General features: G+C 37.9%; 1 protein-coding gene across 1 annotated transcript in view; it reads right to left on the bottom strand.

The window, feature by feature from the left end:
- The window catches only part of LOC128224248 (nucleoporin NUP188-like), a 61,045-nt gene that overhangs the window by 13,755 nt on the left and 33,808 nt on the right, over positions 1–13,482 (bottom strand). The window contains 11 exon segments of the mRNA XM_052934048.1: positions 188–256; positions 1,920–2,051; positions 2,635–2,792; positions 3,091–3,245; positions 4,316–4,401; positions 5,438–5,512; positions 9,229–9,369; positions 9,838–9,913; positions 10,198–10,338; positions 10,585–10,745; positions 12,224–12,340. Of these exon segments, the coding sequence (XP_052790008.1) occupies positions 188–256; positions 1,920–2,051; positions 2,635–2,792; positions 3,091–3,245; positions 4,316–4,401; positions 5,438–5,512; positions 9,229–9,369; positions 9,838–9,913; positions 10,198–10,338; positions 10,585–10,745; positions 12,224–12,340 (1,311 nt within the window).

Raw genomic sequence — 13,482 nt, 5'->3', positions numbered from 1 at the left:
AGCGTGGACAGTTAGCTTGCCATGCTGGGCTATTGTGGTAAACAGCATGGACAGTTAGCTCGTCATACTAGGCTTTGGTGGTAAACAGTGTGGACAGTTAGCTTGCCATGCTGGGCTATGGTGGTAAACAGTGTGGACAGTTAGCTTGCCATGCGGGGCTATGGTGGTAAACAGCATGAACAAATACCTTGTCATGTTGGGCTATTGTGATGAACAGTGTAAACAAAGTCTGCATGTAGTGGACACTCTCCTGGCCCTGTGGGATAAAGAAAACAATAAATTAACTAGAGCTGTCACAGGAGTGACGAATACCCCCAAATGCCGCCTGGACACAGGAATGACAAACCATTCCTTTGAAAAGAGGCCATAACTCCAAGGTTACTGCACACTGCATCTTCTTGTCCGTTTTTCTATTTTCGTAACAGTGCACAAAAACCTTTACTCCACTGGCCCCATTTTCACTCACAAGCATTGTCTTCACAGAGGCTGCCTATACAGCAAGTTTCATCACAATATCTCATGCCCAATTAAAGCTATGAAGCAGAAACTGTTTTTCTATTTTTAGTAACAGTGACCTTGACCTTGGCCCCACCAGTCCCAATATCGAACTTGACCTGTATCTTCTGATGTTACACCTGTGTACCAAAAAATGTTCAAATTTGTCAAGCCTTTCATGAGTTATCGTCCGGAAACCGTTTTTCTATTTTTAGTAACAGTGACCTTGACCACACCAGCCCCAATATCGAACTTGATCTGTATCTTCTGATGTTACACCTGTGTACCAAAAATTGTTCAAATCCGTCTAGCCTTTCATGAGTTATCGTCCAGAAACCGTTTTTCTTTTTTTAGTAACAGTGACCTTGACCTTGGCCCCAAAAGCCCCAATATCGAACTTGACCTGTATCTTCTAATGTTACACCTATGTACCAAAAAAATTTCAAATCTGTCAAGCCTTTCATGAGTTATCGTCCGGAAACCGTTTTTCTATTTTTAGTAACAGTGACCTTGACCTTGGCCCCACCAGCCCCAATATCGAACTTGACCTGTATCTTCTGATGTTACACCTGTGTACCAAAATTTTTCAAATCTGTCAAGCCTTTCATGAGTTATCGTCCGGAAAACGTTTTTCTATGTTTAGCAACAGTGACCTTGACCTTAGCCCCACCAGTCCCAATATCAAACTTAACCTGTATCTTCTGATGTTACACCTGTGTACCAAAAATTTTCAAATCTGTCTAGCCTTTCATGAGTTATCGTCTGGAAACCATGAAAACCGACAGACCGACCGACCGACAAGCTCACTCCTATATACCCCCTCAAACTTCGTTTGTGGGGGTATAATAATGATCAATGGACATTTGACTATAAGACTGAGATAATTTTGTTACTTTTCTTACACATCATACTGTTTCATCCACTAAAAAATGTTGTTTTTGTTTTTTTAAATAGATGCCTTCTCCTTTATATCTCCTTTATATCTATGAAATCTTAGCTACAGGTGAATCATAAACAGCAGTCTCTTCAAATACATGTTATCAGGAATTGCACAAAGAACGGCTGACTGATTATCATCAAATTTTCAAATGGTTCTCTTACAGTTAAATAACAAGGAGATTTTTTTAAAGAAGAGTGTTGAGAGGTGGGGTAAAATATGCCCATCTAATATTGTGACCAAGTTCAGCTAGCCATGTTTACCTGTAGGTACATGTGTTTCTAGCCGTGTTTACCTGTAGGTACATGTATTTCTAGCCATGTTTACCTGTAGGTACATGTGTTTCAAGCCGTGTTTACCTGTAGGTACATGTGTTTCTAGCCGTGTTTACCTGTAGGTACATGTGTTTCTAGCCGTGTTTACCTGTAGGTACATGTGTTTCTAGCCGTGTTTACCTGTAGGTACATGTGTTTCTAGCTGTGTTTACCTGTAGGTACATGTGTGCAGAGGAGAGAAGTGCAGGAAGCACCATATGTTCTTGTAAACATGGCAACCAGAGGTCCGAGCTACCTATCTGGTGGAGTAGTTGGTCCACTGTGCAGCAACCAACCATCTGCAACTATATACACACAAAGATATTGAATATTGTTTTGGGAATATAAATGCTGCAAGAACAATAGTTATATTGTTCTGTTTCACATGGTCATTATTCTAACTCAATTTTCAATAACATATCACTTTTATATACAAGGGATGACACTGTAATGAGAGTTTGCTATTCTAATACTTGCTTCATACGAAGACATTGTCCCTTTCTAGCAAAATTAAAGTAAAAAGTTTGGTCAACCCTAACTAAAGCTCTTCAGTACCAACTGTTTTTCTCTTTTTTGTAACAGTGACCTCAACCTTGATCCTCGGGGCCCGGAACGCAATCCCATGAAAGATCTCCCTAAACTCTTCCTAGTTTGGTCACTATATGTCAAACCTAACTAAAATTCAATCTCAAAGGTAATTTTGACAACGCCCACTGAAAATTGACCTTCATCATTCTAATAACTAGGTTTCACTTTGTGAAAATCTGGATAATAACAAAGACATTTCTCAATTATTTTAATCATTAAGACATTAAACAGAAAATTCTACTGTTGTGCAAGTCTAACCATAAATGAACACTGTGTTGATAAACCAAATTAAGCACCAACCTTGATCCTGTGATCTGTGTTTACAAATGAGCCGGCCCCTCCATCCTGTCCTTCCCGTAACTTCTTTAATTCCTGCACAGAGGGTAGTTCCCTGGTAGTCTGGAGTAACATCTTACACACTGTGGCCAAGATTGTCTGCAGTCTTCTCATGTCAATCTCTGTCACAAACAGACAAATGACTTAATCAACAAACCACTATCAAATTGACATGTGGTTATTTATTTTCTGTAGCAACATAATTATTGTGTTCATATGTTTAACTTTGTAAAGACTCCACATGTCTTTCTTTTTAAATTTTGACAGTTGCTATCGATTGAAAGCTGAAGCTTGTGCATTTCTTCTAATTATAAATTTCAAGGGCAATTTGAGGGTTCGTACAACATCCTTGTACATGCTTGAAACTTATAGACATGTGGAAATGACAGAGAGTATTATCATTGGTGGATAAGAACTTACTCTTGGAGTGGTCAGTGCGGACACTCTGCAGTAGAGTGGACAGTGTCCCTAGCAGGCCAATCTGTATGGAGGGGATGACCATGTCCCCACTGGTCATTGACAGGTCAAGTGTCTCCACACACTGGTCAAGCAGCTGCTTCCAGTCCTTCAAACAGCTGAATCAAACACCAAATCAACTTGTTGACAGAATAAAAAAGATTACAGTTGAACACCGTTATTCCGAAATTGTAGGGACCCAAAAAACTATTTCGGATTAGCGATATTTCGGATTAACAATTTTCAGAAAATGACAGCGTTCGCAAATTATAGATGACGTGAAATATTAAGTCGTGACGATTGCAATGTTGGTTACACGTTACCAATATGATACATTCAGTCTGAGTGATCTCTCGTATACAAAAATAAATGTTGATTTATTGTTTAATAAATGACAAATAATTTGTTATTATACTTCTTTATTAAAACAACATAAAACATTCCAAACAAAATGACAGCACATGAATGCATTCCGAATATAGCACAGTTTATAAAAAGCATGTTTAAATACCACTTAATGTGCTCAATGTCATTCTTTAACAGGTGCTAATTGTGCTCCATTGTCATCTCAAGCCAATGCCCGAGTGTTTTCGCAGTATGGTGTGAAAAACTATGACATGATCGAGTTCGAAATAAGAATTGATAAATAGGTGTGAAATACCAAATCGGGACCGTATTTTTTACTCCGGAATAGCGATTATTTCGGACAAGCGATTTCGGATTAAAGATTGAAAAATTTAGTTAAACAAAGAAGGGGCAGCGGTGTTCAACTGTATTTCTATTTTGTAATGGGGAAAATCATCCCTTGCAATTGGGAATGTTCCCATTGTTTTTCTACAAATTTGGATCATTTCAAGTTCAATATAGTCATAAACAACAACAACAAACTAGAGCTATCACATATTCAAGGGCACATAACTCTAAAATGGCCGTTGGTCACAAAATTACACCAGGCACAACTTCTTATGAAGGTTGTAATATGAACCAAGTATCAAAGTGATAACTGTATAACAGTGGGAGTTGTTCGCTCCACAAACTGCCCTTCTTGTTCATACATAAAGCACTTCTTTCTCAGGTAACATGTTACTTTAAGTCATAAATAAATGTACATTGTATTTTCATTTTTTTAGAGCCACGAATCTATGCACAGAGAACAGAGACCAGTTAAAACCATGGAAACCGAGCCTACCTGCCCTAGGAGCTGACCAGAGTAAAGAAGAGGGCGCTGCATGTCTTGGCCACTGTGTGACCAAACTCTGTCAGCTTGTCAGAGAACTGAAATGTAGCAAAATACACTGAAGCACTGTGGGATAGCGGTTCATATTGATGGAAATATATTATTATAACAAATGATACACACATACATAAACCTCTAGCATTTAGCAACTTAGTTGCAGCTGGATTATTTTTTTCATTTGCCTTTTGAAAATATTTAAGTAGCAGCGTCCTGTAGAATAATACATGCAAATATGTGTTAGATTTGAATGCCTATTAAAGACAAAGTACCTCATGTACTAAACCTGTGCATAAACAGACTGTAACAGGTCTTCCACAATCACCTCATGTACTCTGCATAAACAGATTTTTAACAAGTCTTCCACAATCACCTCATGTACCATACCTGTGCATATACAGACTTTTAACAGGTCTTCCACAATCACCTCATGTACCATACCTGTGCATATACAGACTGTAACAGGTCTTCCACGATCACCTCATGTACCATAGCTATGCATATACAGACTGTAACAGGTCTTCCACAAGCACCTCATGTACTATACCTGTGCATTTACAGACTGTAACAGGTCTTCCACGATCACCTCATGTACTATACCTATACATATACAGACTGTAACAGGTCTTCCACGATCACCTCATGTACTATACCTGTGCATATACAGACTGTAACAGGTCTTCCACAATCACCTCATGTACTATACCTGTGCATATACAGACTGTAACAGGTCTTCCACGATCACCTCATGTACTATACCTATGCATATACAGACTGTAACAGGTCTTCCACGATCACCTCATGTACTATACCTGTGCATTTACAGACTGTAACAGGTCTTCCACAATCACCTCATGTACCATACCTGTGCATATACAGACTGTAACAGGTCTTCCACGATCACCTCATGTACTATACCTGTGCATATACAGACTGTAACAGGTCTTCCACGATCACCTCATGTACCATACCTGTGCATATACAGACTGTAACAGGTCTTCCACGATCACCTCATGTACCATAGCTATGCATATACAGACTGTAACAGGTCTTCCACAATCACCTCATGTACTATACCTGGGCATATACAGACTGTAACAGGTCTTCCACGATGACCTCCTTCAGCTCTTCCTCAAGCTTCAGCTCCGTCACCTGTGGGAGACAGTTGTTTTAAATTAGGGTCAAATCAAGTATGTTACATGTAGGAGACAGTAGTGTTACATAAGGGTCAAATCAAGTATGTTACATGTAGGAGACAGTAGTGTTTCACAAGGGTCAAATCAAGTATGTTACATGTAGGAGACAGTAGTGTTTCACAAGGGTCAAATCAAGTATGTTACATGTAGGAGACAGTAGTGTTTCACAAGGGTCAAATCAAGTATGTTACATGTGGGAGACAGTAGTGTTTCACAAGGGTTCAATCAAGTATGTTACATGTAGGAGACAGTAGTGTTTCACAAGGGTCAAATCAAGTATGTTACATGTAGGAGACAGTAGTGTTTCACAAGGGTCAAATCAAGTATGTTACATGTAGGAGACAGTAGTGTTTCACAAGGGTTCAATCAAGTATGTTACATGTAGGAGACAGTAGTGTTTCACAAGGGTCAAATCAAGTATGTTACATGTAGGAGACAGTAGTGTTACATAATGGTCAAATCAAGTATGTTACATGCAGGAGACAGTAGTGTTTCACAAGGGTCAAATCAAGTATGTTACATGTAGGAGACAGTAGTGTTTCACAAGGGTTCAATCAAGTATGTTACATGTAGGAGACAGTAGTGTTTCACAAGGGTCAAATCAAGTATGTTACATGTAGGAGACAGTAGTGTTACATAAGGGTCAAATCAAGTATGTTACATGTAGGAGACAGTAGTGTTACATAAGGGTCAAATCAAGTATGTTACATGTAGGAGACAGTAGTGTTTCACAAGGGTCAAATCAAGTATGTTACATGCAGGAGACAGAAGTGTTACATAAGGGTCAAATCAAGTATGTTACATGCAGGAGACAGTAGTGTTTCACAAGGGTCAAATCAAGTATGTTACATGCAGGAGACAGTAGTGTTTCACAAGGGTCAAATCAAGTATGTTACATGCAGGAGACAGTAGTGTTACATAAGGGTCAAATCAAGTATGTTACATGTAGGAGACAGTAGTGTTACAAAAGGGTCAAATCAAGTATGTTACATGCAGGAGACAGTAGTGTTTCACAAGGGTCAAATCAAGTATGTTACATGTAGGAGACAGTAGTGTTTCACAAGGGTCAAATCAAGTATGTTACATGCAGGAGACAGTAGTGTTACATAAGGGTCAAATCAAGTATGTTACATGTAGGAGACAGTAGTGTTACATAAGGGTCGAATCAAGTATGTTACATGTAGGAGACAGTAGTGTTTCACAAGGGTCAAATCAAGTATGTTACATGTGGGAGACAGTAGTGTTACATAAGGGTCAAATCAAGTATGTTACATGTGGGAGACAGTAGTGTTACATAAGAGTCAAATCAAGTATGTTACATGTAGGAGACAGTAGTGTTACATAAGGGTCAAATCAAGTATGTTACATGTGGGAGACAGTAGTGTTTCACAAGGGTCAAATCAAGTATGTTACATGTGGGAGACAGTAGTGTTACATAAGAGTCAAATCAAGTATGTTACATGTGGGAGACAGTAGTGTTTCACAAGGGTCAAATCAAGTATGTTACATGTGGGAGACAGTAGTGTTACATAAGAGTCAAATCAAGTATGTTACATGTGGGAGACAGTAGTGTTACATAAGGGTCAAATCAAGTATGTTACATGTAGGAGACAGTAGTGTTACATAAGGGTCAAATCAAGTATGTTACATGTAGGAGACAGTAGTGTTTCACAAGGGTCAAATCAAGTATGTTACATGTAGGAGACAGTAGTGTTTCACAAGGGTCAAATCAAGTATGTTACATGTAGGAGACAGTAGTGTTTCACAAGGGTCAAATCAAGTATGTTACATGTAGGAGACAGTAGTGTTACATAAGGGTCAAATCAAGTATGTTACATGTAGGAGACAGTAGTGTTTCACAAGGGTCAAATCAAGTATGTTACATGCAGGAGACAGTAGTGTTACATAAGGGTCAAATCAAGTATGTTACATGTGGGAGACAGTAGTGTTACATAAGGGTCAAATCAAGTATGTTACATGTAGGAGACAGTAGTGTTACATAAGGGTCAAATCAAGTATGTTACATGTAGGAGACAGTAGTGTTACATAAGGGTCAAGTTACATGTAGGAGACAGTAGTGTTTCACAAGGGTCAAATCAAGTATGTTACATGTAGGAGACAGTAGTGTTACATAAGGGTCAAATCAAGTATGTTACATGTAGGAGACAGTAGTGTTACATAAGGGTCAAATCAAGTATGTTACATGTAGGAGACAGTAGTGTTTCACAAGGGTCAAATCAAGTATGTTACATGTAGGAGACAGTAGTGTTTCACAAGGGTCAAATCAAGTATGTTACATGCAGGAGACAGTAGTGTTACATAAGGGTCAAATCAAGTATGTTACATGTGGGAGACAGTAGTGTTTCACAAGGGTCAATTCAAGTATGTTACATGTAGGAGACAGTAGTGTTACATAAGGGTCAAATCAAGTATGTTACATGCAGGAGACAGTAGTGTTACATAAGGGTCAAATCAAGTATGTTACATGTGGGAGACAGTAGTGTTACATAAGGGTCAAATCAAGTATGTCACATGTAGGAGACAGTAGTGTTACATAAGGGTCAAATCAAGTATGTTACATGTAGGAGACAGTAGTGTTTCACAAGGGTTCAATCAAGTATGTTACATGCAGGAGACAGTAGTGTTACATAAGGGTCAAATCAAGTATGTTACATGTAGGAGACAGTAGTGTTACATAAGGGTCAAATCAAGTATGTTACATGTAGGAGACAGTAGTGTTACATAAGGGTCAAATCAAGTATGTTACATGCAGGAGACAGTAGTGTTACATAAGGGTCAAATCAAGTATGTTACATGCAGGAGACAGTAGTGTTACATAAGGGTCAAATCAAGTATGTTACATGCAGGAGACAGTAGTGTTACATAAGGGTCAAATCAAGTATGTTACATGTGGGAGACAGTAGTGTTACATAAGAGTCAAATCAAGTATGTTACATGTGGGAGACAGTAGTGTTACATAAGGGTCAAATCAAGTATGTTACATGTGGGAGACAGTAGTGTTTCACAAGGGTCAAATCAAGTATGTTACATGTAGGAGACAGTAGTGTTACATAAGGGTCAAATCAAGTATGTTACATGTAGGAGACAGTAGTGTTACATAAGGGTCAAATCAAGTATGTTACATGTAGGAGACAGTAGTGTTTCACAAGGGTCAAATCAAGTATGTTACATGCAGGAGACAGTAGTGTTACATAAGGGTCAAATCAAGTATGTTACATGTGGGAGACAGTAGTGTTACATAAGGGTCAAATCAAGTATGTTACATGTGGGAGACAGTAGTGTTACATAAGGGTCAAATCAAGTATGTTACATGTAGGAGACAGTAGTGTTTCACAAGGGTCAAATCAAGTATGTTACATGTAGGAGACAGTAGTGTTTCACAAGGGTTCAATCAAGTATATTACATGTAGGAGACAGTAGTGTTACACAAGGGTTCAATCAAGTATGTTACATGTAGGAGATAGTAGTGTTTCACAAGGGTTCAATCAAGTATGTTACATGTGGGAGACAGTAGTGTTACATAAGGGTCAAATCAAGTATGTTTTATGTAGGAGACAGTAGTGTTTCACAAGGGTTCAATCAAGTATGTTCCATCAGCTGACACATACACTTTTCCACACATGACATAACCCACACGAAGCACAGTCTCACCTGTATTTTTGCAATAACAACCCAGAAGTCCTTCCAAGCTCGGAGGAGGAGAAACGTTGGGTTATCAGACAGATCTGTCCCCTCCAGTGAAAGGTCATGGGGCATGACTGAGTCCTGCGATCTTACCTGAATACTGATGTACTGAAAAAGGTAGGGATAACTTAAAAAACAGGACATTTTTGTGTGATTTTAAATCTGAACTGATGTACAAACTTTATTGAAGTAATTAAGTGTAAACATTTTTTTAAGAAAATAATGTCATGAAATTCTTGTTAAAAAGAAAAAGTTCTTTATTTGTTAAACTTCCTAAACATGTTATGGATATAGATATACATGGTATCAAATTTTTAATCCAGTTTTTATACAAATTTATATGCATGCATATTTCAGACATTTTCTTTACATTACCATCAATTAAGAGGAAACTAAGGAGTTCATTTTGGCAAAAAAATTAAAGGCAAATGGTTGTAAAATCAAGTGGTTTACTTTGACCACCGGTGACAAACAACCTCTGATGAGTTACAAGATGGAGCGACACTCTAATCCATAAAGAACTTTACATCATGAACAAACTGTATAATGCTTGTCCTATTGTGATGTGCTACTTACAGTGGACCAGTATTTCAATCTGCCTTTCTCAGCCAGCTCTTTGAACACTTTCTTCAAGTTGTCATCAAGTCTGACACTTAAAGCACATAAAAAACAATGTGAAATGATAAATAATATCTTATCATTTTTATCCTCATTCAATAGTGTTCCAGATATCTGGATTTTAGTATTTGATATTCTGCATAACAGTGACAGAACTTTCATTCACTAAGAGATGTATCCATTTGTGAAATTACTTTAAAAGATGACCAATATCATCAGGAAATATAATCTGCATTTAGGTTTCCTTCATTTTTCCACTGATCACATTATTTTTCATACATGACATAAACTTGTATCAATCCAAAATCAATGCATTACCTGGTGACAGAGTATATTTCATGCGCCAGAAGTCTGAGTGTGTAGGCGACAGTTTTCATTCTGTGGACCAACATTTTGTCCTGGGTGACATCAGGTAGGTCCTTGAGCAGACAGGAACACAGGCTTGGCCAGAAGTTGGGCCTGAAATTTGAGACATTTTGAACTAGTCTTCTTTTTGACAGTGTAATTATGAACTGAATTCACTTAGGAAATATTTACAATGACTATAATCTGTATATCATTATATATCATAGTCAAAATGATAAAATGTGTACATCTATAAAAAATATTGTCTTCCATATGGTCTGCCACAGAACATGGATAGCTGGAACTTGTGACCAAACAAACTGGGAGGCATTTATAAATATATCCAAACATGGTTCTCACTTTGCCCGTAGCGCCTCCATAGCCGTCTCCCGTCCACCCTGCCACAAAGCCTGTATGAAGCTGGTACATGCAGCCAGCAGGTCTGGGGGGCACCTATAGGTCTCCTGGCGCCCAACATCCATCAACTCCAACACAGTCTGGATGCAGCTCACCTGTCCATCCTACAGGGGGTAAAAAAATAAGCATCAACATATTTTTGTGTGTCATTAAAACTAGTACAAATTTTTTTCTGACAAATTTGGGGACAAACTATTTGGGGCTTAAGTTTGGCCCCATTTCAAATGCTAGAACACATTCTCTTTTCCCTGAAAGTGAAAATCAAATTCCCAATTCCTTTTATTGTGTTGTTGTTTATTTAGCTGTTTTTGTATGGCAAATTGGTGTACTGTGAAATCATTAATGTTCGTGGGGCATTAATGTTCGTGGTTTTCGTGGGTTAGGTGATCCACGAATTCAAGATCCCACGAAATAAAGACCCTTTAATCACCTTTTCAATTGCCATGTTATGTACATACTCTAGTTTATTCGTACCAGAGGCCGCAGTATACAGCATAAATATCCGTCTCACTGCATATCATTGTTTTGTTATTATTATATATCTGCCTTTAACAAATAATAAACCAAATCATTTAAATATGTTTTTATGAACCAAATGACAGAAGCACGTGCCTAAACGTGCCAGGTTTACAAGATGTGAGTGATGAGTGTCGGTTTTCGATTTTTTTCTTTAATCAAATAATTAATCGATTACATTGGAGGCTACTGAGCACCCACTGTGACAATGTACAAAACAACGTGTTCATTATACTTATTTAACAAAAACATGTGAATAAACATTGAAATGATTTGATATGAAATAAGATAGCATTCAAAAGTGATTGAATTTGTAAACATCAGATATCTTTTGGGATTGCTTACTCAAATATACGGACCTTTCGGTGTTTTCACAGTTTGCAAAATTCTTAATTGGCATTCAATGGCTTCACCTATCCGTACCTATGATCAGGGTACATCTTCTTTTATGACCTTAATTTCCAATTAAATCAATAATTGACATGGGTATATGCACTAATTGGCATGTCTGACACTTAAGCGAGTGTCATAAACTGAGTGACGTAGAAGACGGAAATCACGGGCCAGCGTGTGGAGATAATCTAGGATGATAGCAGTTTCGATTTTTTTTTTTCAAAAATGAAAAACCACGAATTCAAGTACCCACGAAATTGTAAATGTTCGGCCAACCACGAAATTTCATGCCAACGAATATAAATGATTTCACAGTATTCCAAAAAATATTCCTAAATAACATTCTTTAATCTTTTCTGTCTAATTTCAAAACATTCTTGTCTGTTTTTAGGTGAAACTGCAATTCTCAATTTGAGTCAAAATGATGCATTTTTCCCAATTGGGAAGACCCTGGCCCTTTTCATAAAATGGTTTAAAAAAACATTGTTATAAATATCTGTATTTTACTAGTGGGGGTATAATATTCGCCATTTATGCAAAAATAAATCAGGTAAAGTTTTTTTAAAACATTACTTAATAACCTTGTTTTAATTGTAAACTAAACTAACAAAGCTGCTGGCAATCCTTTCAATATCTTATCTTTCAATAGAGATGAAGAATGTTGATCACCAACCTTGTTAGCATCAGTCTGAGATGATGGCTGGACATTGAGGAAGAGCTCTATAAGCCCAGGCTGCGTATCAACACATACTGACAGGAGCTGCAGGATTCCGGTCTTCAGACTTAGATCCTGGCAAAAAAGAAACGGTCCGAATAATTATATCAGTTTTAATATACAGTTACAATTCATTTATTTTTAATTTCAGGAAGAGCTCTGTAACTACATATTGTTACGACCTAGCCCCGTGGTCCGTCGACGCTATCAACTGTCCCTTTTAGGGTGACCAAGTATTTGAAGTGTTCCCCTCGTGACTGCCCCTCAGGTACTGGTAGCGTAACCTCTCAATGGCAGTTAAATTGTATGTAGTCTAACCATTGCGTGTCAAAAACTAGTTCACCGGGAAGACAACTCAAATCGATGTTTACAAGTTTAATAAACATTGGAAAGCAGTACACCAGCGGAATAAATCATCATTTAAACATCAAAAGAAGAAAAGGTACAGTATGCAATCGCTGGGTAGACACAGGAAAACGCTATATCATCGTGTTGAATTTTATAAGTCCTTTAAACATTAATTTTCCGCGAATTTCCTATATAATTCTTTTTGGATTTTATCAAGGAGACAAATAATAAAAATCGTTCATTTGTTATCGTTTTCTACTTCCAGTTAAATGTCAAAACCAAATGCCAAAATGGACGAAATGCCCGAGGGCGAATCGTACGGGATGTGCTTCAAGCTATGTCCAAGTTACGTCTCTTCACGATTCTGGAAAACCCCGCCTTATATACTCACATGGTCAAATGACCGAAGATCATGGTCATATGACCTGACCGAAAATGACCCGACCGAAAACGACCCATATTTTTGGGTCAAATGACCCAAAAATATTGGCTGACAGCCAATCCAAGATGGCTTCGTCATAGATCGTGAACTATTGAAAAAGTAAATAAACAATCTTCTCTACATGAACACATGGATATTCACGTCTGATTTTCTGTGTCTTTACCCAAGTTTATCAGGTTTGTGAGCAATGAAATCTGAATAAATTAAATGTAGATAGCTTTGTGTAGCATTTGTAATAACTTCTATCCCTGTGGAATGATTGCTCACTCGGCGGTGGCAAAATTCAAACAAGGCTGGCGCGCCTGGAATGTCGGGGCGTTGCTAGTTTCTTTTGTGATTTTCCATTGACCGATAACAACAACAATACATATTATACAAAGAATTAAGGTAAGTGCATATTTTTCTAACACAACCGTACATATGCTGG

This window comes from Mya arenaria, chromosome 17 (genome assembly GCF_026914265.1).
Source record: "Mya arenaria isolate MELC-2E11 chromosome 17, ASM2691426v1".
In the NCBI taxonomy this organism is placed as follows: domain Eukaryota; kingdom Metazoa; phylum Mollusca; class Bivalvia; order Myida; family Myidae; genus Mya; species Mya arenaria.
The sequence above is the reverse complement of the archived record's forward strand: the minus strand, read 5'-3'. Positions and strand labels throughout refer to the sequence as shown.